This window comes from Ambystoma mexicanum, chromosome 1p (genome assembly GCF_040938575.1).
Source record: "Ambystoma mexicanum isolate Mex_15411 chromosome 1p, UKY_AmexF1_1, whole genome shotgun sequence".
In the NCBI taxonomy this organism is placed as follows: domain Eukaryota; kingdom Metazoa; phylum Chordata; class Amphibia; order Caudata; family Ambystomatidae; genus Ambystoma; species Ambystoma mexicanum.
The window spans coordinates 203,940,929-203,968,152 of record NC_090921.1 but is presented as its reverse complement, the minus strand read 5'-3'; the positions used below and the strand labels follow the sequence as shown (position 1 = coordinate 203,968,152).

At 42.8% G+C, this 27,224-nt stretch overlaps 1 protein-coding gene across 1 annotated transcript in view; it reads left to right on the top strand.

Annotated features, from left to right (window-relative positions):
• The window catches only part of LOC138469226 (extracellular calcium-sensing receptor-like), a 189,859-nt gene that overhangs the window by 141,338 nt on the left and 21,297 nt on the right, over positions 1-27,224 (top strand). The window contains exons 6-7 of the mRNA XM_069609027.1: positions 6,610-6,819; positions 12,780-12,903. Coding sequence (XP_069465128.1) covers positions 6,610-6,819; positions 12,780-12,903 — 334 coding nt within the window. The remainder of the gene's footprint in view (positions 1-6,609; positions 6,820-12,779; positions 12,904-27,224) is intronic.

Below are 27,224 nucleotides of genomic sequence, written 5' to 3'. Positions count from 1 at the left end.
CTCTCGATCCAAACTTGGATGCACTCACTTTATCTTCACTGCAATGCCTCTTAGACAGGAATCCTATTAATTCCAGCCTCTACTGTTTCCCCTTTGAGTCCACCTCTATTAACATGAATCGTATTTCTCTTTCTATCACATCATTTTCTCGTTACATCTGTGTCCTCTTTGATTTTTCCCTCTCTTTTTCTTCACACATTTCTAATATTGCAAAGCTCCCACCTTCCTCACATGCCATGCTACTAAACTTCTTATCACTGGATTGGTCTGTTCATGTCTTCCTGTTAGTCTTACCACATCCCATCTTGCCCCTCTGTGCTCCATATTTAACTCACAATTTGCACACTTTGCGGAATCCCTGCTCGCCCTTTAATTTCTCCTTCTCTCCACTCACATTTCTGGTTATCTTTTGAATTGGGCATGGTGTGCTGCCAATGATCTCACATTGTGACCCCAGCTCCCTCCTACCCGCCTACCCTATGGCCACCCTCTTTGGGTGCCCACCCCTCACCCTCTTATGAGGCAAAAAACTTGGTGTCATCTTTGTCTCCTCTCTCTCCTTCTCTCCTCACATCACAGACCTTGCCAAGAAGGCCCACTTTCAGCTCAACCTCCTCAGAGGCATTCTTCCTTTCCTCACCTTCCCCAGAAACTCAATGTCTCCAGAGCTCTGGTCCTCTCTAGGCTGGATTACTGCAACAGTCTCTTCCTCAATCTCCCTTTATCCTCCCTTTGCCCCCTTCAACTAATCCAAAACAGGACTGCAAGACGTATCCTTGGTCTCATGCCCATGGACCACATATCTATAGCCGGAAAATCTCTCCACTGGCTCCCGGTTGCTGTTAGGATCAAGTTTAAGACCCTCTGCATCATCCACAAGGCTTTCTCTGGCATGGGACCCTTCTACATCCAACCCTCTCTCCCTAAATACCTCACTGCTAGAGCCCTCTGGTCCTCTAGCTCCAACTCTCTGCAGATCAGATGCTTCTCTATGCAGAGAATGGGGGGTAGATCTCTATCGTATGCAGGATTCTCCCTCTGGAATGCCACTATCTGGCTTGAGCTGGACCTCCTTATGTTCCACAAGCTCCTCAAGCCCCTCCTTTTCACTTCTTCCTTCTCTCTCCCACTATCCTGCTAACTCCCCTATCTGCCGCAGTGACTGGCAGCCTGGTTCTCTATCAGTTCTAGAGGGCACCAGGCCCCCCGCCCAGTCCCCCACTCCAAGCACTTAGCATGGGGACCCTCTCCCCCTGCACCCATGCAATATCTGGCACTTGCCCTCCTGGCCCCCTTAGCAATTGCCTAGCCCCTGTTGCCCTCTTCCCCCCTCTTCAACGCCCCCTCCTTCTTCACTTTCACCCTCTCCTCTTTACTTCCCTTCCCATACATGCACTTCACATTGCTCAGACCGGCCCCCCCTCCTCTCCCTTGCACTTCTTGTTCCTGCACTTGCACGATCCAAAAGTCACAATACCTAGTAGGAATGTTATTTTTTATATTTCTCCCTTGTTCCCCCCTATCCATATTTGTCTTGTGGCACCTTGAAACATAATTTGTTGTATAGGCGCCTTACAAATGATATGATATGATAATTAATAACGCTCCTGTACACAAGGGTTTCTAGACGTGACAAGACAAGAACGGGAAGACTTCGGGGGGACAAACGATCTTACTAGGCCTTGTGTTATTGAGATCGTGCAAGTGCGAGAATGAGAAATGCAAGGGGAAAGGGAGGCGGGAAGTGCAAGGGAGAGGGGAGGTGAAAACAGGGCAGCAAGGTTCGGAATAAGTGCAGCCAAGGCAGTGCGTCTCTAGTTAGTGCAAGGAGAACAAGGGACTGTAGGGCTACAGTTACATCCCCTAAGTGCATGGTAATTCTGGAGGCAGTGCAAGGGTGACTGATCAAGAAAGAGCCTGGTACCCAGTGAGACTCTGAGGGTAGCCAAGCATCCAGTCGGTACAGAAGACAGGTAGGTCAGGTAGGTCAGCAGTGAAAGAAGAGAGAGAAAGGAGAGGAGAAGAGGAACGTTTTGAGCTTCTTCCGGAACTTCAGGTGGTCCGGCTCAAGTTTGAGAGGGGCAGGGAGGCCTTTCCGGACAGAGGTACATGCAGAAGAGAGAGATCTACCCCCCACTCTCTCCCTGGAGAAGCATCTGAACCTTAGAGAGTTGGAGGTAGCTGAGCAAAGGGCTTGAGAAGGAAGGTATTTTGGAAGAGAGTGTTGAATGTAGTGTGGGCCCCGCCCAAAGAAAGCCTTGTGGACAATGCAAAGGGTCTTGAACTTGATCCTTGCAGCCACCGGGAGCCAGTGGAGAAATTTCCAAATAATGAAATACATTTTACCTACAGTTCCTCTTTATTTGCATTACATTTAAACTTCATTCACTTGTTTCTTTGTATGTCCCGTCTTGTTCTCTTCGTTCCCATGCTCAGTTTCTTTTGACTGCTCCTAAGCCCACGTTTTTGATCATTCAGTCTTCTAGCCCCCAAACTGTTCAATACCTTTGCGCTACATATCAGATCAATTTTTTCTCACTCTCTTTCTCTCACATACCAAAAAACATTTGATTTCTGTTATGTCTTAAGATCTCTCTTTTAGGTATTTACACCATGTTCCATTCCTTTTTGTACTATTCCTTTTTATGCGCGGAACTCTGATTAGAGCGCCTTATAAATAAAATATAAATACAAATCCTCTACTTTACCTCAAAAAGCTGATCTACCTCATGATTTACTGACAAACTTGTAATGCGGCCCGATGATTTATACATTGCTACCCGCTTGATAGATAGCACTTTTGAAACATCCTATAGTTTAAACAAACTGGATGTAATCGTTGAGCTTGGGCTTGTAACCTGGTATAGTGCTGGTCTGGACGAAAACATATTCTGATTCTGATTGCATTCGTTTTTATTAGGAAGTTTGATACTGTTTGGTTCCAGGAAACCTGGGCTTGAGGACAATAGTATATTGAGGGTTACACAAACTATGATGTTATCTCCATTCACAACTTTGACTGTCCAAGTGGTTGTTTAAGTATCTGGGTAACCACTTAACTCAAGCCTAGTGCAACTGTCTTAGAAATTAATTCACTAAACTTACAAAGGGTGCACTTCAAATAACTGGTAAATGAAAACATCTTTATGATTATTAACCATCTGCTTGGGCAGCTGAGCCTGAATTATCCCTAAATATCAGACTAGATTTTGCAAGGGCGCTGGCACCGTCACCAACCTTTTGACATTAACTAATGTGATCCAAAACTCTTGGCACATATGCAACTTAAACATCTGTGCCGTGTACATGTACTTTAGCATGGCCTTTGATACTGTGTGCCGGGACACACATTGGAGTAAGCTGGTGAGGTGGGGCATACCGTCTGGACTGTAGGTTGAACAATAGTGGGGGGGTTACTGATGCCATCAACACTTTTATTGGGCTTAAACAAGGTTGTATACTAGCCCAACTGTTGTTCAATCTCTTCCTGAGCGACCTGTCTGGAGCCCTGGTGAATAGTGTTTCCACATTTCCCGAGCTACGTATGGTGCAAATACTTTGACTTGGGTGCCGGGATGGCTTGATACTGTTAGATCTTATGCCTAAAGGTCTACAGAGTTGACTCAACTGCTATAATGTGCAGAAAATCGCCTGGTTATTAATTCGGGGAGTATGAACTCTATGTTCTTTAGCCCTAAAATTATAAAAGCCGTTAAGCCTTTAAAATTCAGATTAGGAACTTTACATATTGAACTGGTGTGCACCTATGAATATCTGAGGCCTACTCTGGACTCTAATTTGTGTTGGGTGTCCCATCTTGAATGCATTCAAGGGAAGGCTAACTCCAGTACTGCTGGGTTGACGCATTTCGCTAGGAGATATGCTGGATATTTTTTAATATCATTTGTGAATCTATATAAGGCTGAACTAAGACCGATTTTTTTGTACATTGCTAAAATATGGACTTATAACACCTGGAACAAATTATCCAAGATTGGCGTGGAACTGTATCAACTCCTTGCTAAGTCTACCAAGTAGCACGCTGTATGAATACATCCTATGGTAGACCTGTGCTCCCTCCCTTGACTGCACAAGAAAGATGGGTTTTATCAAACATTGTATTATCTGAGGAAGGAATTCTTTTGCATGATAACGGTGTATTACTTGGTACTTACCTCCTCAGCTGCAGAAAATTGCTGTATTTATACTATTATACTCAAATGTACAATTGGTAAGACAGGGTTGGCCACATGTATTAAATCTTACACATAGGGCCTCATTACGACCCTGGCGGTACGGAGTGAACGGCGCCGTAAAAGGTGCCGGCGCCGTTCACTCCGTACCGCCGCATTACGAGTTCCCCTCACGGGACACGGTAAGCACGCCTGGGAAAACCAGGCGTGATTACCGGGTCCCGCGAGGGGAAGAGGGAGCAAACAAAGGGCCATCTCGTAATGGCCCGTTGTTTGCTCCCTCTCCCATTCCCATTCAGCCCAACGGGGGCTGAAATGGGAATGGGGAAGGACCGTGTCCGGGTCCTTGGAGGGAGGAATTACCGGCCCTTCTGAACTCGGAATGGCCCGGTAAGTCCTCATTCCGAGGACTTGGTCCCCGATGCGATTTCGGCGGCAGCCATGCCACCAATAGCGGCATGGTTACCGCCGAACTCGTAATGAGGGCCATAGGGTCCACAAGGCAAAATAGCTCTGATGAAAATCAATTCTGAAGAGTTGCTAACTAACCCGGATGTAAAGCATCCTCTGGCAATTATGTTGTTCATTGGCTAAATAATACCAGTAGCAATGGCTATCTGATAGCCTACCTATATAATATGATTGTGGCATCCTATTTACGTATTAAGTGTAATCTTTTGGGTGCACTAGGGTTTTTTTGTTTTGGGGACTCACGCTTGCCTAATCGCCATTGTCGACTCTATGTTCATATTTCCCTAAGGACCTTGGTAACAGAGAGTACATAAACTCATGCAGCGTTGCACAACTCCTTTGAGAGTAGCGACGCAAGGAGCCCTGGATACTCCTTCCGGATATGCTGGACAGGAAGGAGGCATGGCCTCCATGGCTAGCCCCGTTGTGTGATTCACTAGAGCGGCACATTGAGTAGAGCGTAACTCCATCTTGAAATTAGTACATACAGGGATGTTAATGCCGTGCATCTGAACCCTCGAGGATAGATTCATCACAGTATGCCCTCTCTTAAGGGTATCTCCCCCCGGTTTGTCGGGTTGTCTGACATGAAACCTCATCACCAATCGCGGGGCATGTATTGCCGACTCTGGCTCCCAGGTTCGATCCGAGAGGGAGTACCCCTTCCAATCCACCAGGTATTGTAATCGTCGCTATGAATTTCGAAACCCTTAGACACATATTAACGGAATGTAAAGTGTTGATTTCCCCCTGTCATACAACATGTCTGGCAGCAGGATTTGATTTTAAGAAAAATGAGACAGAGGCATCTGATTGCTTGTGGCAGGGTTATTTAGACGGCAATGATTTCAGCCTGTTATACCACATGACAAAGCTATGGCATCAAGTGGCAGATGTTTTCTTATTACTCCAGTAGACAGCTATGTAAGTAAGGCACATTCTCTATGGTCTCATTATGTCTACATTTTACTATGAATTATATTATCTCCTCGTGTTTCTATTGTATATTTAAGGATTGTCTATTATCGATGAGTTGTGTTTTTATGTATAAAAAGCCAAATATGGCTGTATTATACAAATAAAACAATAATATTAATAATAATAATACATTTTCATATTATTATCATTATTATTGTATAGAACTAAACATATGGCCTCCAAGGCTGGCCAGAATGTGATGGAAACAATGTACAAGCTAGTTTCTCCAATCAAAGAACGGTTACATAGTGTAGAGACCACTCCACTAGATTTATTGTTGGGTGATTTAAACCACCAATTTGAGCATCTCAGTGAGATGCATTCTTTTCTAGAAAAAATACCTACTCTGGAACATAACTGTTCTTACTACCCTAAAACTGGGCAACCGTATGCATGCATTATGCACCGTGTTATTATATATCCGACGAATTGAGTTAATAGAGAAAGCAGGGAGACTAGACTTACTGGAGCCAGGAAGCACTGTGGTGTTGCTGGGATGTGGTAGGTTTTGCAAATCTCTTGATTTGGGTGCAAGGCAAGCCAAGCTATCAACCTTGTGCATTAACTGTGAAGAGTGCACATGGTGGAGCTTCTACACTCCTTCAATTAAGGATGAAAAAATAGGTCTAGTGGATTCACAACAATTTATGTTTGGGTTTCAGCCCACAGCACCATACTGGCCTTAGAATAGTGAGCAATGAAGCAACTCAATGATCACTTACATTGCATGTGTGCCTTTCCAGAACAATAGTGTTGGGGTACTCAACATCCGTAAACACAGCCATGTTTTCATTTATGATAGTGAAAGAGAAGACTCATGATGCTGCATCATTCTGATTGTTGTTAGATGTTTACATGATATGGGGGAAGGCTGGGACTAGGGAGTCATTGATTATTATTGGTCTGCAATATGTGTTAGCTCTCAATTGATTTTACTAAATGGTTTGTATTTGTTTTCTACCTCCAGAACGTGCATTTTCGAAATAAAGGCGGAGCTGACATATTTTTTAATAGCAATGGTGAAGCTGGTGCTCAGTATGACATTGTAAACTGGCAACGGGGTCCCGGCGGAAACCTCAGGCAGGTGACTGTGGGAATATACGATGACAGAGCTCCTCCGGGACAAGCTCTCACTATCAATACCAGCGCGATTATATGGCCTTCAGATGTCACTCAGGTATGAGCATCAACAGATATGCCATGCATTTGATGGATTTTACTTCACTAAATGAATTTTGGTGGTGTGTGATATGGAAATGAATCACCTTGGAAATGAATCTTTCACATAACATGTTCATCTGGTTCTTAGTGATTGCATCGACAGCCAAACCATCGACAACCATACCATTGACAAAAAAGCATCTAAAAAAAAAAAAAATGGAATGCCTTTTTTAAAAAATTTTTATGGGGGCTCCTCCACCAAATCCCCATTTTTAAATCATTAAAACACATTCTTACCGAACTAAACCCTTTACCATTGAAAAAAATGCATTCAATGGGGGTTTATTGGATGCATTTTTTTCAATGGTATGGTCTGTCGATGGTTTGTATTTGATGCAATGACCGGATACCGTTCATCTGGTCATGAAAGAGCGTAAGACTGAGGTTATGTTAAGAATTCATAATTAAAAGCAATTGAGACCAGCTTATTGCAGTCTGGACATCAAGAACGAAATCCGCTGCAGAACATAATTAAAAGTACAAGGATACAAATGGGATGTATTTGCATTATTAGTTACCCTGAAGCAAACAATATTGTCAAGTGCCTGAGTTAGAGATCCCTGACCATGGCATTACTTCTGAATCGGAATATGCCATTTTCCGTAACATCACAAGTCAGAGATATATGAGTCAAATGACTATTTCATTCCTCATTCGTAAAGGGAAGTCTAATTCATAGCTAAAACATCCCACATAGAACGCTATGGGCCAGTCGAAGCAACAAGGATGGCCCAGGCGGGCATGTGAAAGTGAAGAGAACCTATAATTATAATTGTTCTTTTATAACGTGTTTAATACCAATGACTGGTTTCTAAGCTCGGGATCCAGATTCAAACCTGTGCTTCGCTGCTTTGTCTTGCTTGCAAGACAAACGTGTTGCCCCTGAGTTATCCATCCCCTTATCACAGTCTCTATCCAATCAAAAATAGCTATGTCAACTATTTCATCTTGGGTGAAGTGTGCTGGCATTAACTCAAACACCTAGGCAGAAGGAGTTTTTTTGTAAACCTGAAAAGCAAGAGAGGCCATAGAACACAAGAATAGCAGATTTGAACTCCATCATGAAGTAGCTGACAGTGAAATCTTCTGAAGTGGGCCTTTTGTAGATGGACTGAATGCAGAAGCATTTTCACAAAGTGGCCCCGATTACCTGAGAGAGACTTTGGTGTACAAACGGGAAGGAAGAGATTACCTGACAGAGCTGCCTGACACCAGTCAGTGTGCCTACCTGTTTTGGGCCTTGATAAGACTAATAAAAGTAAGTACTGTGACCCCAAATTATTTATAGAAAGGTCCTAAAGAATTAATTAGATCCCAGAAAGCAATTAAACATATTTTGTGAACCCTGTTTAAGTGCTAGTTAACTGAAAGCGGGAGTATAATACAAGGTGTATGTGCTTTGTGATTTATAATCTATGAATGCATTTGATATCTCATAGTGAAATATGAAGTGACAAGTGCCTTGGTTGGGATCTGCCATAGTCAATTAAGTTATTGAAATTGATACCTTAATGAGCATAAGAAACTGGGGTTCTGTGCGGCTTGATCTGATTCCTTGTGAATAGTGAGAGAGTTGGGCACTGCTCTCCCAATATTCCAGAAGAATAGAAACCCTAGAAACCCTGAGACTTTAACATTGTTTTCAACTAATTTAACATTACAAAAGACGACCTATTGTATGTATGGTCAAGCTAAGAACCAAGAGCTTGTCATAGATATTTTCCAACATTTTAGATTTAAATTAGTGCAAGAAATGGTAAGCTGTGTTGTACCGAGCAACATGTTTCTCTAATGCTAATAATTCAGAGAAAACTGACTACATTATTTTTGTTTCAAACTTTAATCTGAGAACTTCGTCAATCTCAAAAGAAAGTTAAATCAAACAATCAGTACCAATGTGTCTGTCTGTATTATAAAGTAGTTAAGCCTATTATCTAGAACAGTCATGCATACTGTGTTTTATATGTCAGGTCATTTACGCAAATAATGAGACAACAGCCGGTGGGTTGCATTTTACATTCCGTAAACAACTTTCCGATATCCATTTGAAAGATTTGGTTGGACTTCAACAGCATTGCAAGTTAGGGGAGCACCTTTAGACCCTTGATTTAATATTTTAAATAAAACAAAATATTCAGATATTCAGATTAAAACTGCCGGTGTACTTTCCCAAATTGTGGTTGCGACTGATTTTTGGGGACTAGGAAGGTAAATATATTCCACAGATAGATGTCATTAATGTTTCATGTTTGGCAAATATTTGTTTATATTCTGCACACAAATGGCACGCAATACGTGTAGTTTGTCTGATAAAGTGATAAAGTATATATACAGTATTGGCTACTGCGGAACCCACACAATGTCAATAGTCAATATTCCCAGGCAGCTACATTTCAGCTTGTTGCTAAACACTGAGGCCTGTATTGTGCAATAATGTCATTTGATTCATAAAATGCAATAATGTCCAATGAGGCTATGCCAATGACGTTTATATAGTTCAACCTCCTTTTTGGAGGTGGACATTTAAAAGAAGTATGTTATGCCTTGACTTTTCCTTTACGGCAAGAGCAAGGCTGTCAGGATCTAAAAAAGCCCTTTGCCATTACAAAGCTTTCCTTTGGTTTGACCTGTAACAGACAAGACCAAGCACAGGGTAAAGAGGCACATATGAAATCACCTTTCATTTGGATCCAGATGAGCTTTGATCTTTGACGGATACTCCCAAAGGTAATACTACCCCATTCCGAGGCTGGGCTCATTCACAAAAGGGGATCGGCAGCCATGGACATCGGTCATTCTCTGGGTACAGTGACCCTAACACCAATGCCTCCGGCCATGGCCTGCCGCCATACCTAGCAGTCACTGCACCTAAGGCATGGAGTTTTGCCATGCCCAGGCAGAGTGAAACTATAAGTGACCAATGGGCCTGGCCTGCAATAATGACTGAGGGCTGAGTTGACCATTTTACCCCAACTCATCCTTGTACTCCTACAGAACAGAATCCAATTTGTCACAATTGGCACACACAACATTTGTCACACATTGATTTTGGAGCCCACCCCCCAAACCCATGCCAGTCAAATGCCATTTGTGATTTACCACTGCCCTTGACATGTGAGTGAAATATACCTTGCATTTTCAGCCTCGGATTGAATTCCCTATAAGAATATAATTTGATTGAAAAATTTGGAGGAAGTTGATATTTGTATAACTTGCCTCCCCATTAATTATGCAGATTTCAGATATACCATTTCACACATTTGCGGGTTCTTTCCTCATTAGCTCTCATTAGCATACTTCGCTGATAGTGTGCAACTCATTCTGGACCTCTAAAACATCATTTTATGGAGTTGTCCCCGCCCCTCCCTGGAATGAAAAGCTCTAATGCGGACTGGCCAGAGTTCCAGGATGACTGGTGATGCTGTCAGCAGCCTTGGGCGCCGGCCTCCACTGTGGGTCGACTATCCCCAAGCCCAGTGGCAGTCCCATGGAGCCCCGGCGGGGTCCCTGTCCCTCCACATAGGGAATAGCTGTAATGCGCCCAGGCAGAGCTACAGGACATCCAGTGGGCTGTCCTCAGCCTTTGGTGTCTCTCTCCCATGTGAGTCAACCACCACCAAGCCAAGCAGTGGCCCCAAGGAGCCCTGGCGGGGTTCCCGTCCCACACAGGAGGGAAAAACAATAACACAGCCCAGCCAGAGCTACACAATGGCTGGGTGTGCTTGGGTGCCTGGCTCCCTTGTGGGTTGACTGACTCCAAGCCATCCCTGGAAGGAAAAGCTCTAACACGGCATGGCCAGAACCCTGGGGTGCTGCTCCCAGTCTTGGGCATCTGCCTCGCACGTGGATCGACCACCTGCCTCCCCAGTGGCAGTGGCAGGGAGCCTGGTGGAGTCCCTATCCCTCCCTGGATGGGAAAGCTGTAATGCAGCCCAGCCAGAGGTCCAGGACAGCCATAACAAATTGGACCTTCCCTAGGAGCAGATTGCCAGGTTATGCTGACAATCTGTCCCAGGGAGTGCAAAAATTGCATGCCCAGTCCCTTTTGGATATAGAGGGGGAGAGGGCTGCTTATCTGGTAAGTGGTCCCCCAGGCTCCACCCCTAAAATGAACCACTGGATGTCTAGTGGCCATTGCTGCTCCTCAGGGGTGGCAAAACTCTGGAAACTGCTCACAATTGTGCCCCCCCCCCTCCAGGGAATCAGAAAGGATCTGTACCTCCTAGCTGAGTTTCCTGGGAGGGCTGGCCATAGGAACCGAGCCTCCCCCTGCTACCTCAAAGTTTGCCAAACTGTATACACTGGTATTTTTTTTTGCCTTACTTGGGGGCAAATCGTTGCATAACAGCACCCATCTGCAAACCAAAGAAGGCAAAACAACACTGTGCCACCTTTGTGGCAATTTCTGGCCGGGGTAGAGTGAGGGTGGGGGTTTGTTTGGCCTGAGGGGCACACCCCCAGCCCCAGAATAATTTCCCTGGTGGCCTAGTGGTCCATGCTGCTTCTTCCCTTCTGTGGCAGAATAGGGCCAGACCCTCAATGTTACCCCCCCCAAGGAAGCAGCAAGGATCTGCCACTCCTTAGAAGGATTCCAGGGGGCTGGGGAGCTGGCCCACATGTACAGGGCCAGCCCGATGAGGCACCCAAATGTGCCACTATATATATAGTGGTGGGAGTTTTGTCTTCCTTGGGGCAGATCAGTGGAACAAACCACCAATTATGCCGCAAAGAAGCCAAAACAACATTTTACCAACTTTGTGGCAAAGTTCAGGGTGGGGATGAGGGGAAGTTTTGCCTGTGTGGAACCCGGACCCCCAAAATCAATTCCCTGGTGGTCCAGGGTGATTGCTGGTCTCCCCTTTTGAACAAGCTCTCCCCCAAGCCAATCGGCAAAAACTGAGCAAGCAGCATGGAAAACCGTGTCTGCAGAATTCACTGAAAGGCTTCTGGCATGTAAATTAAATTTCCTGATAACATCAGTGGACGTTGCGTGCGTTGACATCATCACGGCTGCCCCCCCCCCCCCAGCCCAGGCCACCAGGCACAGAATTGGAAGTCTTCCGGGGGGTCGGGAGCATCAGTGCTCCTCCCGGGGTTTGGTGGGGTGGACCTCCCCTGCATACGTAAGTAATGAAAAGGACGAGATTGCAATCTTGTCATCCGCAGTTAAGCAGTTAAACAAGCATTGGCGGTCTGTCGCTATGCACTTTTTTAAAATTAAACTAATTAAGGAATTAAAGCTTTTTTAATACATTTAACACCACAAAAATAATAATGGCCCCTAGTACCCTTCTTATACATTTTAAGTTAATTTACCTGTCTCTTAATAAGTATAATAAATACGGATTGTTTCCTAAATTAGCATTAAATACTCTTCAAAAATATAAATGTAAGGAAAATGACAAAACATGAAAGCATCCCTCCAAGAGCTTGTTAAGCAATACACACACAAACACAGAATTGGCCGTTGCAGCCAAGACATAGACATCACAGCACACCCAGTATTCTTTAATGGAAGTTCACTGCCACTTCAGAGCCAAATGGGCAATGCATTGTTAGAATGCAAAGTAACACAGATGTCAAGTCTTCAAATGCAGTAACATGTCTTTGCCAATAGGGCATTGCTATTCTATACAGAGAATTGTTGAACCCAAGTCAGACAGCTTTCAAGGATTCAGACAATTACATATATGTTAAACTCTAATAGGGGTTGTCAGCACAGTATAGTTTGAACCGGTTTGGTGAATAATTGGACCTTTTTGCATAAACACCAGCAAAAAGTATGTTGGGTTTAGAATGCGGGAAAAAACTTAAGCTCTAAAAGAGTGACATGGTTTTCGGCCTAGGACCGTTATAGCAATGCCAAGCCCTCTACTCTTTTTAGTACTGATTTGAATATTTGGTTATGTTTTTCAGGTTCCAGCCTCAGTGTGTAGTCAAAGCTGCCTGCCTGGCTTTAGAAAGGCTGTGAAAGAAGGGGAACCTGTCTGTTGCTTCGTGTGTGTTCTGTGTCCTCCGGGTGAGATCACCAACCAAACTGGTGAGTAATGAGGAGCAGAATGAATTAAGTGAAATCTCCTGAATATCGGTAGGTTTTACCAGGCCAAATACAAGCACAGGTCCTGTTTGGCAGTAGATTTTAGCTCAGGTACATGCTAACTCTTCATGTACATTATTTCAAGCCTTTGTAAAGCTATTTATATTAGGTATCCAAGATGCATTGGACGAGCTATAGACTTTCAAAACCTGAGCCGAAGTGTTATTGTTTGTCCAAGTTAACACCAACTGCCAATCATAACAACTGTTCATATTTAGACTCGCTACTACCATTGTTTCGCTAGCGTGTAATTGAATGTCCTTATTGGGTCATAACAGAGGTAATTCTGGGTTATCTACATGATCAAACATAGGGGGCACAAAGCAGGAGCTGTATGCTGGTCTCAATGCAGCATACATCTGCTTTTCTGTTATGCTCTAGCCATAAAGGTTGCTGATGTTGGTGGATGGGACCTTCTGTAATCTTAGCCCACAGGTCTCTATCTATAAAGATTCTCAAATTTAGAACCTAAAATATATGCTAAAACTGTAGACCAACTAGCTGATTATGCCTTACACAACCTAAAGTTTGAACCCAATCCCTTTGAAGCCAGAGACACCCTTCCCTCTACTGGTATGAATGGGTGAGGACACCGGACTTTGGGGGAAAAGGGGTCACATTGTGTCAGGAGGGACTAGAAAGTGCCTACCCAGAGAGAAATCAGAACGGTCTTGTAGAATTTAAAGGGGTACTTCAGTCTGAAATTTGATTGGCGAAAATTGATCCAGGATGTATTTCGAAGCATATATCTATTGTTCTTTCAAAAATTTCCAATGCAACGTACCCCCGTTTTTTGCACTTTAACACACGTGAAAACAAGGGTCGGGTCCCACCATCTTGGGCTAATCTTATCCGTTGATACATCGCCCTAAGTTCAAGTGCCCTCGCGGCACTAATTCAGATCACCGGCCCCTAACGCTGACATCACTAGACGCTTACGCCCCATTCCACAGCGCCAATGCACGTCTCATGTCAGCGTCCTCTGTGCTCCATCTAAATGTCTAGTCACCTCATTCCTCGACAAGTGTAAACAAACCCTTTCTGATCACACAAAGTTTGAGTTTTTTTTTCCTTTGTGTCAGTGTATTTCATTTCAAGCTTCCCTGACTTGTTTCTGCTCTGTTCACCTATCTTCCCAGTATGATGCACTGAAAATAGGTACTTACACTACCCAAAATGAATTAATTCAGTCATTTTTTATTTCTTCTATTATGTACTAAACCATATTTAAACATGTGTCCTTGCAAACCTTTAAAGTTTGAGCATAATAATCTTGTCTTTTCACAGTGTGTTTTTGTAACATGGCTGTGTCTTCACTTGTCTTTCTTTAACAGTCAATGTTAATCGAAAACCTCTTATCTTTACTGTATGCAAACAAAAGCTTTTTTATTTACCTCACTGTTGATTCTGTGCTTCTTCACTATTCAGGAACGGTGGCACAATTCAGCCCTGCATATATGAGCCCGAATATTCAGAAGAGGAAATCCCTGAAAGAGAAAAAAGTCTAGATGATGTGAAATCAGATGAAAGTCATAAAGATCAATTGCCAAAGCCTGAACCCTGTCGCATGCAACATGTTTCCACATGGTGCACCTGCCATTGTTGTGAGCGTATACCTACTCTGGTGGAGAACTGCTGTTACAGAGAACATTCTGTCCGCTTGGCCTACAATGCCGAATAAGACACATCACCGCTATGCGTTACCGAACTGCATGACTTCAGGGCTGCATGTCTTACAAGATATGTGTTGCGAATTATGAGGGCCCTTATGCACGAACTATGAGCTACAGTTCGCCCTCGTAATCCAAGTAACGAGTAAATTCACTCTATATATGTAGTGTGTTTGACAACCGAGATGGCTAACATAATATTTTGTTGCCCTGAATCAATATAACTTCAATGGATCACTGACGAAAGAATTTTTCTGTAAATTGAAAAAATGACTCATTCTAATCTGAAACCAAAGTGTTCATCTCTAGATTTCTCTTCCAAGCAATTATGTTTCATTCACTTGCAAGTAACTCCCATAGTGGTTTTGCTGAAATGTGTGATCCCTAATTGAAATCACAAGTCCTGTCAGTACTTTGCACAAAACAGTACTTTTTAAAGCATAACAATGCCTTACATTTGACATGGTAGTGCAAACAAACAAAATGCATTTGTTGGGTTCATTCAAGTAAACTATTTCTGTATCTCTTACACAGGTGGTACAGGCTTGTGGCATATTGTGCGTTTTCATAGTGGATTCATGGAAGACTGGGATTTCGTGTTTGAAAAGTCATACCTGCCTGTGTGGTTCAAGCCATTCGAGATGAATTCCCCAGTGACCATGGACAATACTGTGGCTTTATACAGACAGCAACTCAACTGCAGTATTATAATTTGTTGTGTCATTGCCATCCACTTTACCAAACTAAATAACACAAATAAAAAATGAGTTAATCTGAACAGTTGTTCGAAATTCTTTGTAAATTCACAACACGTCCAAACATCTAAGACTATCGTAAATATTGGTGTGCTTTAATGAGTTTACTGGCATATCGTGCTCGCCTCATCCACATCCATCCCGCTCCGCTATTAATGGTAGTTTGCACCTGTGGATGTGCACTCGCAAAGGGGCTGGGAGGATGGGAACGCTCAAGCGCCGGATACCATGTACACCTCAAAAGGGTTCTTCCGCCTGGGGGCCCTTAGCCTCATGGCCACCCCATACCCAGTGTCTCGAGTCTCCTCTCTGAAGACCCCGTCCCTGCAATCAACATATGTCATTGGCAGTGTTACAGACCTATTGTGCTTGCCTCATCCAAATCCATCCCCCTCCAGTATCAATGGCAATTTGCAGCTCTGGCCGTGCACTGGCAAGCGGGATGGGAGGATAGGAACACTCAAGGTTTCGAATAACATGTACACTTAAACGGGTTCATTTGCATGGGGACCCTTATCCACCTGGCCACCACAGACCCAATGTCTCCAGTCTCCCCTTTGAAGACACCTTCCCTGCAATCAGCATATGCATGTGTCCATTGACTGTGTTCCGGGTCTATTGCCATCATCTCACCCACATCCACCCCCCTGTGCTATCAATGGTAGTTTGCACCTGTGGTGGGTGCTCACATGGGGGCTGGGAGGATGGGAGCACTGAAGGTGCTGAATACCATATACACCTCAAAGGGTTCTTTCACCTGGGGACTCTTGTCCACATGGCCACTCTAGACCTGGTGTCTCCAGTCTCCCCTTTGAACACCCCATCTCGGCAATCAACATATGTCTGTGTCCATTGGCGGTGTTCCAGGCCTGTTGCTCTCGCCTCATCCACATCCATCCGCCTCCAGTATCAATGGCAGTTTGCACCTGTGACCCCACGCCTGCAAGGGGGCTGGGAGGATGGGAACACTCAAGGCACCGAATACTATGTATACCTCGAAGGGTTCTTTTTTGCATGGGGACACTTTCCACATTGCCACCCCAGACCCGGTGTCTCCAGTCTCCGATTTGAAGAACTAATCCCTGCAATCTACATATGTCTGTATCCATTGACTGTGTGCCAGGCCCGTTCCGCCAGGGTCGTAATGAGGCCCAATGTCTTGAAATAGTCTGTGAACAGGTAACATAATTAACCGTTTTCAGTTTTTGGGGAATATTTCCATTGATATTTTATTACACAAGTTTCCTTCATGATGCGATGTACTGTGGTTTATACATTTTTAACTTTAAATTACTTTATATATCCCTACTTTAGGGATACTAGAATAGTTCAGTGCAATGGGATGCCTTTACAAACACACTGTCACATCGTGTCCTTTAAAAAAATTGTAATTTTATTAAAATTGCCATCTTTGTCTTTATATAGACTGCACTGATGGAAGTTGGCAGAAACCTGAGGGTATTCTCCCAAGCAGACCTCGAGAATGCCTTATTCGGGTGTCCAGGGAAGGGCTGGCGCTCTCAGATCCCAACCCACGGGATGGACAAGCGAGGGAGGATCACCTGGGTAGGGGAGCCCGGGGTTGTGTTTAGGGAAATGCCACAGGTGAGACGCAGCATTATACTGAGGAGGATGGTGAAGGGAACGAAGTCCCTGAGGCTTTCCTTGGTTATTCCACTTCTACCTCCCTTCCATCCAAAGAAGCTCCCTTAATAAAGTCCAATCGCCCCTACACCTCTAACAAATCCCCTAAGATCCCAAACCCTATTGACCCCAGAAACCATTGTTCCCCGAGTCCCTGTTTCCATGTTGCCCACCAAAATACTCACAATCATTCTTCTCCACATCCCTCTGATAATTCATTCCCAAAACCAGTCTTCCCTGACAAAACACTACCATTCCCAGAATCCCCTCTGTTAATTTCACAATCACAGTGATTCCCATTTTATTCACAAACCCTACCAATACCCATCCCTCTGATTATCACTTTCCGAACTCCCAGTCAAATCTAACTAACAACTACAGCTCCCACAAACCCTCCTACTAATTTCACCAACTTTACAAGACCTACCCTTCTGAGATCACCACAAACCCTAATACAAATGTGATAATTCCATGTAACACCTCTTTCACCCTCCTTTTCCAAACCGAGCACTTCTTTACATTATGACAAACAACAGACAAATACAAAAAGTGTTTACCTGCCATGTCCCAACCCAAGGGTCAGGCAAAGTCAGGCAATTGAACAAAATAACACACTCCTGATGGCTTTTCCCTTTCCCCACTGGGATAAATGGTGGAGCACCAAAGCACATTACCAGCAAGGCAGACCGCACAAGGAGACAGCTATCCAGTTTAATAGAACGAGAAAGGTGGCGGTAACCAAAAGGGTGACAAGGAGTGAAGCAACCTTGCCCTTTCCATCCCAGACCCGTAAAGCCTTTGTAAGAGGAAACATAAGATTGCGATCAATAGCCCAAGTGTGTTGTAGCAGATGTCAGAGGCACCCGTAGGGTGCCTAAGCCGATAAGCCAGAGTGAGGGAGACTCCTCCTACCATGGTACCGGACTTGACTCCACAGACAAGGAGAGCCAAGCTGCGCATCACACCCGGTGAGTCGAAGGGGAAACTGATAAGAAACCAAACTGTGTTGAATGAAACCTGCAAAGCGCCAGATTGAGAAGTGTTAAAAGAACTGTGAATAGTAACGGGAAAACCAGCTGCAGAGGGGAGCCAGCACCAAGTGGGTGCTGTCTCAAGAAGCTCTGGTTGCTACTGTGATGAATAAAACTACTAATACCAGAAGGCTGTAGGAGAGCCGCCAAGATAGGTCAAAGTGGTCATACAGGAGGTCTAGCAAAATCCCCTTACAATTGAAAGTCTTTGATCGGCAAACTGTTAAGAAAGCAAGAGAAGTAAATCCTGCATGGTGAAATGAGTGTATGAACAAGGTGTTACAAAAGTTGGCAAGAATGACCTTGACGGAGGGATGCTAATGAAAAGGGGCGAAGCCTGAAGTCCCTATGAACAGTGTGTTGACAGGAGTGAACCTGGCATGGGTGGTTCACAGTAACCTGTTTTGTAAAAGAAGGAAAAGCCATAGTGAGGCTGACATCGGAAAGGAGTCCGAGCCCGAAGGATGGAGATCCAGCATGGGAAGTTACCACTCAAAGTTGATTGAAAAGAAAATTGTTCAGTTGAGTTGTTGAATACGATATGTGAAAGATCTACGTCCAGAAGAGGGAGACCAAGACGTGAAGTATGAAGAATTGTTTAAAAAGACTTTGTGAATACAAGAAGTATTGGAGGACCAGAGGAAGTGAACTGTCCCCCTAGTCATTTGCGTCTGAGCCCGGCAGTGGGAAATCCAGGCGTAAAAAGTTATTACCTGAAACTCATTGGAAAAAGGAACTGGCTATTTGATTTATGTAATACGATTTGTGAGGGGTCTGCACCCAGAGGTGAAGCTATCACCCAAAGTATGTGTGGAACAGAACTTTGTGTTTGTTTGTTGGATGAATCATGCCTCGAAGGCAAGCGACTTTTTATCGAAAAGAGATTCAATCATCGAAGAACCTGATAGCTGACACGGAACTGTCGGTTCATGCTGGAAAAGCTTGGGCATGTGCTGTGCTCAGGAGATCCACTTTGCCGTGTGCTCAAAATGTGGGGAAGGGAGACCCCTGGCAATCACATCCTGACTTACGATTTGAGAACTCTTCTTTCATTATTGAAACCTATCCCAAACTCCTTCTGTAATTAGTAGTAAGGATTTGGCAAGAGTTTTTTTTTTTAGTATAGGCCCTTTTATTTGACACAGCGCCACTTTGACTGCCTTATTTTTCATTTTATTATCAATGCTTGCTCCCATCTTAGATTTTGTTTTAGGTTAGGTGTTTTCCCACCCTGCATTCCTTGTTCAATAAACACCCTTGAACTGTGATCACTTGGGTCTGTCTTTACTGTGTCCACCATGAGCCTCTGACAAAGTACAGACTGTTACCATGGAGGAAACCACAGGCACATCCAACGCCCTAATGGTGAGGCCAAGGACTTGCACACAATCTGTTTTTTATCATTTTTGATGTGGTCTAAATTATAATACTAATGTACATTTTCTATCGAACAATGGAATGAATATATACATCGATTAAAGGAGTCAACGGCAACCTCAATCGCCTTTCAAGTACATTATTCAGAATTGAATTTTTCAAGCTCAACTTAAAACATATTATTATTGTTTTGAATATTATTAGCTTTTGATACAAAGTGGCTTGTAGGCTTATTTGTCAATATAGACCATCCCTTCCATGTCATTTTTGCATTTTTTTATTTTGCTTTCACATATTTATTATTACAATTACTGCCATATAGGCAGAGCCTGGAACTTCAACAACGTACTACTCTTCTTCTGCAACTGGTCTGGAGGATGAGAAGTGAAAATATATTGATTTATACTAACAGTATCTATTTTCCATGTAAGCTAAGTTATTGTTTTGATAATTTCAGCAAATAGCAATGCATTTGAGGAACAACCTTGATGTATTTATCTCAGAACCACATGCAACAATGAGAGGAAACCTTCAGAAAACATTTACTACGTCACTGAATACCATAGAACCTTTCACTATATGCATGGTGTATGTTTTTGTTCATAAACTTTAGCTGCTTAGTGAAAAATTGAGTAAGTGAAACAAAATAACATTGCACCGCATTAAAGGGGCCACAATTTAATCAATATGTTTTGCAGGATGAGTTTGCACCAACTCCCTCCGACATCTCTGAAGTTTATATGTCTTTTTAAAATGTTACATGTACACAGTGTTGAATGTTATGTTAACACTAATTAAAACATATAAATCATATAATTAACCATATCTTTTTTACATAGGTTAACTGATATTGCAAGGTCGACAATCATTAAATCAACTTTCTCAAGATGTACTGTGCGATCAAAGGTTTTAACATTGTGTCATCAAAGATTTTAACATTAAATTGTTCAACAATGTATTCAATGCTCTTTGGATTTGTTATGTACAAGTTAGTACTACTGAACTGGTCGAAATTGGAGAGACACATGGACAAGAGGTATACATAAGATATTTTAAATTATTAGTTATCATCCATTGTAACTATGATGTTATATTTAATATTCTTCAGTGGTTTACATAGTGACATTTTGTTATATTTGTATATATGTAAATATGATTCTTTAAGTGGAAGAGCACATTTCAAGGTTCATACAATTTCAAAATGCTGTTTTTCAGCTTGGTCTGGTGGTCAGCAAATCGAAGTTACAAGGAAAATCTGGAAAACAAGGGTATGTAACCGGCAGGTATTTTAAAAAAATAAGTTGTTTAGGAGTTATTTCATTGATATTACATTTTAATGTTGTAATTCATATATTCTGTATGTGTGCTATAAATTAAGCATGTTTTCCTTTCTCTTTAATTAGAGGCCTATGGAGAAGAGGAGCATACAGACTCAGACAATAACTACATAAACTAATGATGTCGGTTGCCAAACCTTTGTCACTTGGGAGTGGCTACCTTTCGAGGTTCAGCATGGTCCTCACAAGATTCAGTACTGTGGTGCAGATGTCCAGAGGCCGGAATTTGAAATGAATGTCAGCAGTGACCCATGGAAAGTCTTCTTGGAGCATTGTTACAGCACACAATGTCACCTAGAAGAGACAGAAAACACATAAAATGTTTCGAATTTGCTTGCAGCACCGCTAACAAACAACAACCTCTAAAAAAAATCTATTTTAAGAAACAGGCAATGTTCCTTGTTTCCCCAATACATGTGGACAAATTGGAAATATCACACACAGAAATAACTGAATTAAATGTATCATTAATTGCATAGGCATATTTGTGGGGAGCCATTGGTGAAGTTTACTCATGTAGTCAAAGGCACCGACCTGAAGATCAAGGGTAGATGTGTATACTACCATAACTCATTTTCATGGTCTGCTCAACCTATACATGGAAAAGTGTCCCTTGGAAATGTACTTTGTTCATCTGCTTTGTTGTTTAGTGGATCAATGTTCAGTACAATTTCAAGTTTTTCAAACTTTGTAGGGCTCAAGTTCCTTTCAAAAACCCAATACTACAAATATCAGAAGGATTTCCTGTTCCCCGCTATTAGCCAGGCAAGGACTAGAATAGATGTCAATGGACAATGCTCTCGCTGGCAAAACGGCACTGGCTTCGCTGGTGATGGACAGTGTGGCAGCCCAGGTATTTTCTGATAAATACTGCACTTACCACTTCCAAGATACGGACATTAAAAGAATAGTGAATTCAGTCGTCATGCAAGTATCTGAATGTACAACTTCTGTTGCCATGGAAAAATATGGTTTCAGTGAATCCATTCAACTTCTGCAATCCAGAGGAATGCAAATAGACCTGATATCCACTGACATGCAAGTTTCAATAGCCAAGCCCATGCAAGAGCAGTTTCCAGACAAAAAGCATCAATATGATGTAAGGATCATTGAGCAAGGAGCAGTAGTGTAAGAAAAGGTGAGGATTGTGCACAACAAAAAGCTTTCAAGAGACATGAGGTGACTCTCCAAATTCGGCCACACTTGAGATTTGGAGGTGTTCCATAAAAGGTGCCTAAATTACAGGCCTAAATTACAGGCCTAATAGGTTGCATTTTGGCATAGACGGTATGAAGGCTAGAACAAGATGGGCTGTATTTGCACACAATGAGAACTTTGGACATAAACAAGAAAAACTGCAGGAATTTTCAGGATGCCTCGTTACAACAAGGAGTTTACCAAAAGAAGCAAACAGTGAATGGCAAAGCCAATCTTCCAGCAGATGGATTTTGAATTTGAGAAAGGTCTGACATTGAATTTGCTGGCCATGCAAGGCATGGAATTGATCCAGATTTTGTTTCCAGGGCCCAGTTTATGTCACAGAACATTGCAAAAGAGGTTTGCCTTCCCAAACTTGCACTTGTGGAAAGGTTGATTTCAAGATTCAAAAGAGGTTTGGCTCTCTTTACAATGTTTAACAAAACCAGTTTCAAGCTTTTGCACAGTGGAATAGTGTGTAACTTGAGATTACTTTGTTAAATAGTTAGTTCTTAATGAATTTCTGTTTCTGAAATAATGTCACTAGATAGGCTTTAACATTTATTTTGTTTGTTGCTTTTTGTATTTTGTACTGTTAAAATAATGGATTTATATTACAACAATAAATGTCAGTCTGATTATTTCAAGTATGTAACTCAAATCAAATGTAAAGGAGCCTGGTGAGCTTAACACCAACAGTTACCAGGAGCTACTTTTGGCTCCTCTGGTCAAGTAATGTACCGCTATAAACTAGCCCCTTGTTCCCTAGCGGTAGTTCCTGGTGACTGGTTACTGCTGGATACACAGGCGGTGCCTGTAACTCCTGCTTATCCAATCCTTATTTCGAGCGTGTTTGTGATGAACTCACAATATTTGAAGAATCTACGCAGAAAACTGGAGCAGCAGGCCTACAAAAACTCAATGTTTCCAGAGCTTTGATCCTCTCCAGGCTGGACTACTGCAACAGCCTCTTCCCCAATCTGCCTTTATCCTCCCTTTGTCCCCTTCAACTAATCGAGAATAGGTCTGCAAGACTTATCCTTGGCCTCAAGCCCAAGGGCTTCCTCTCTCCGCCCAATAATGTCTCCTCTCGCTCCCGGTGGTTCAGAGGATCACGTTTAAGACCCTCTGCATCACCCACAAGGCTTTCTGGGCCAGGGAACCCACTACATCCAATTCTTTCCATAAATATCTCCTGTTTACAGACCTTCGGTCCTCCAGCTGCAGTTCTATACAGATCAGATGCTATTCCAAGCAGAGAGAATGGGGTAGATCTCTTTCCTCGGCAAGACGCTCCCTTTGTAATGGCCTCCCTGCCTCCCTCAGGCTTCTGCCAGATCTCCTTAAGTTCCATAGGCTTCTCAAGGCCCACCTTTTCTCTTCTTCCTTCCACTCTCCCACCCGTGCTAATGCCCCCCTCTGTCAAATTGACTGGCTCCCTGGTCCCTTCTGAGCTCCACAGGGCTCCAAGTCCTCCTCGCCCACTATAACCCAGCAACTTGTTTTCCTGACCCCACCCACAATCTGCACTTGCCCTTCCGGGTGCCTTTCACCTGACAAGCCTGGTGGGGTATGCATCCCTACCGATCCTGGTCCACCCCGTCCTCGGGTTTAGCATGTGGTCCTCACTGCCTGCTTCCCCTGGCACTTGCCCACCTGGCCTCCCCTTAGCACCTGCCTAGCCCCACTAGCTCTCTTCTTCCCCTCCTTCACCCACCTCCATTTGTATACCTCCTCTTGCCCTGCACCTCACTCCTGCCTAGCATTTTCCCTTCTGCCCAACCTATTGTCTGACCTGCACCTCTTGTTACTGCACTTGCACGATCTGAATGGCACAAGGCCTAGTAGGACCGTTATTATTGTTTTCTTCCCTGCACCCTCCTCCCCATTTTTGTCTTGTGGTGCCTTGAAACACCATTTGTGCCACATTGCAGAAGTTTGTAATCTTTTGAAAACTGCACTCATTCAAGGTGTGCTGGAATTTTAGTTATGTAAAATTGTTATTGTTGCCCATAGCACGTGTTACCCTGGAGGCAACAGTCCACCAAGCCTGGTGCCAAGTTGCAAACCCCCCCTTTTCCTGATCCTGCCATGTCTTCTCTATATATTAAGCCATCACTTTTCATTCGTCTACATGAATGAATCTGTGTTTCATGCTGTTACCATCTCTATATGTGAAGTATGATTAATAAAATGAGTTTGTGCGTTTTTATTCCACACTGCTGGAGGGTAGCGAATAGCTACTTAGCTAACAGCAATACATAATTATCAGATTTTGGTTACTAGGTGCAAAGAGTACTGTTGAAAAAGGTTGCATAGTCCCAACGGTAATATTATTTAAACAATTGACAGAATTGCTGAAGTTGTTGTATTTGGCTCAAGATGCAAAAGCCTGTTTTCCTGATTTGTATTTGAATTCTGTTTATTTCAGAAAAGAAATTGCCTACTTTGGCTATAAAAACTGGCCCACGCTATTATTTAGGCTTTTTTTCGGGCATTGAACTATTGACGTATAGGGAAATCTGAACCTGTCTGCACCTCACATATGTTCCCCTTTTAAAAGAGCACGTACATTTTGTGTGACCAGGCACGTTAATACTGTTAAAATGGAAGTAAATATTTTCATATATGTGATACTTGAAATATTTTGTTCTTGCCATTAATACTGTTCATTTTTGTGGCATGTCTTACTGAAACTCACTCTGGCATGCTGTGAACGCTGGATGAAGAGTCCCATTGTAATTTGTCCTTGAATCCACCATGCTAACAATTTGAAGGACAAAATGTGTTGAATATCTGCAAAGAATTGATAAGATTCACTATATTGAACGCTTACTTTGGAAAGTTACGTTTCCATTGATGCAAACTGTCTTTTGAAGTGGTTGGTCATCCATCAATTAGGGATAATGGACACCCTAGACACAATGTAAGCAAAGTTTTAAATAATATTTATGCAAATGAGGATGAAAAGTGTGCTGTATGCTATATGATTAACATTGTGATGAATGTATGTCCAATTTGACGCAAAGAATATATATTATACATGTTAATTGTAACTTAAATTGATAGTTAACGTAAATAGGTACAGTGTATATTTATTACCATTTAAAGTTTATTCGGATAATATCCATAAACCACAACAAAAACAATTATAAAGTGGGTACTGACATTTATTTTCACATTCTCGATTTTACATAGTTACATAATACCGATGTACGCCTGTCATGGGTACAGTCTACCGGTCGACGGCTTCTTCAACCGTAATTGGACAATAATCATCAACAACACATATGTGATAACCATTATCTGGGACTATTGCCATACACCAATCTGTCCTCTCGCAGTTGCAGTAATAAGGAGAGACATGGCAGCCTATATGTTCTGAAATCATGTAGATGTGAAAGTGTTGCAACACCATGTGCGTCGATCAAAAATCAGCGATGGAAGATAATACCTTTCTGTGAAGAATGTAAAGACTGTGATTAATCGATCGATGCATGGAATCACTGTTCACAGTAAAACAAATGAGAACCATGCAATATTTTCTGGCTATAACCTCTACTGGAAAACGTTTCCCATGTTTTAGTGGGCTTAATTAATTCTTTTGAGCGCTATGTCAAAATGAAAGTACTTCCTAATCTCCTGACTATTGATGTTTTTGTTTTGATAGTTTTTGTGAAAAGAAACAATTGTTTTGGGTTTGTTGTGGATGTATGTGTTTATGTTCCTGGTCTGCGCTAGATAACGTTATGACGTTGGTGATGATAGGGTATGTTTGGCTACGCTGTCCACTAACGTCATTACAACAGGTGGAGCTATTCGTGATCGTCTAGTGATGTCAGGGCATGCGATCTGAATTAGTGCTACAAGGGAACTTGAACTTAGGGTGATGGATCAAAGGATAAGATTAGCACAAGGTGGTGGTACTGCATGAGGTAAAGTGCAAAAAATTGCATAAGTTTCATTGGAATTTTTTTAAAGAATGTTTTAAGAATGCGTGCTCAGAAATATATGCCGGATCGATTGGGCCAATAAAATCTTCTGACCGAACTACCCCTTTAAGTCAACCCTTCCCTATTGCCTATAGTACACACTCCAAGAGTGGAGTGCAGAGTGGCGTGAACAAGGTTTAATAGAGGTGTATTAACACCTAATTCCCAGGCTGCTTATACAATGAACTGACACTCTATGATCACTGAGTTAAGATCATACAACGAAATTCATTTTTTACACAATGTTGTCATTCAATGAACTTTAGACCCATTCATCTTGGTTTCGGTGTTTAAACCTAGTACATGTGAGCAACAATTATCTGGATAATCACCCAACTCACTGACATATCACAGCATTTGTTAGCACCACATTTTTGCACATATGCTTTCAACAGGCGGTTTATCATTCACTACTAGATGGCTTCATGCCATTCAATGGGGGTTGAAGCACCAGCTCCATAATGCATTGGTCTTCGCCATAATTATACTGCAAGGAGGATGAGAGTGTAAGCCATCTTTGAAGCACATCGTTATTCAATCACCTGACAATCTCTGTAACAGCAGTCATTTTGGGATTGAGAGCACAGTAGTGTAAGCATGATCGATTTGGGACCAAGATTTGAAACTCTAATGGACTCATCAACAAGACGAACGCCTCATCAACTATGTGACCCTTAAATAATTTGAGTCCCATCTTTCAATACACTCCAGCATTGTTATTTTTATTGCTTTCTGTAAAATGCACCTTAAAGACCTAAGACATTTATAATTTACATATTAATGTAATGTTTATCTTCACAGGCCTTATCTGCGAAATACAGTCACGACATAGCAGCCAAAGGGGTCTGACAACAGGATGGGGGAAAAGTGAGGATAGAGCCTTGAGGGACACCACAGGTGAAGAGTGTGATGGGGAGAGGGAAGGGCCCAGTTGAACCTGGGAAGGTGGTCCGAGAGGACGGAGGTCAAACAGTCCAGTGCCAGGCTTGTGATGCAAAGGATGTCAGTGAGCCGATTTTTAAGGGTGGCACGATTGACTGTATCGAAGGCAGAGAATGATCCAGAAGGATAAGAATGGATGGAGAGTTGGAATCGAGATTTGAGAGCAAGTCTTTACCTGTGTTCAGGAGAGCAGTTTCCGTGCCTTTAGCTGCTGTGAAGCCAGACTGGTGGTCGTGGAGACAACTAACAGATTCAGTGTACTGTATGAGTTGGGAGATGTCCAGCTTCTCCAAGCGTTTGCACAGGAAGGGGGTAATGG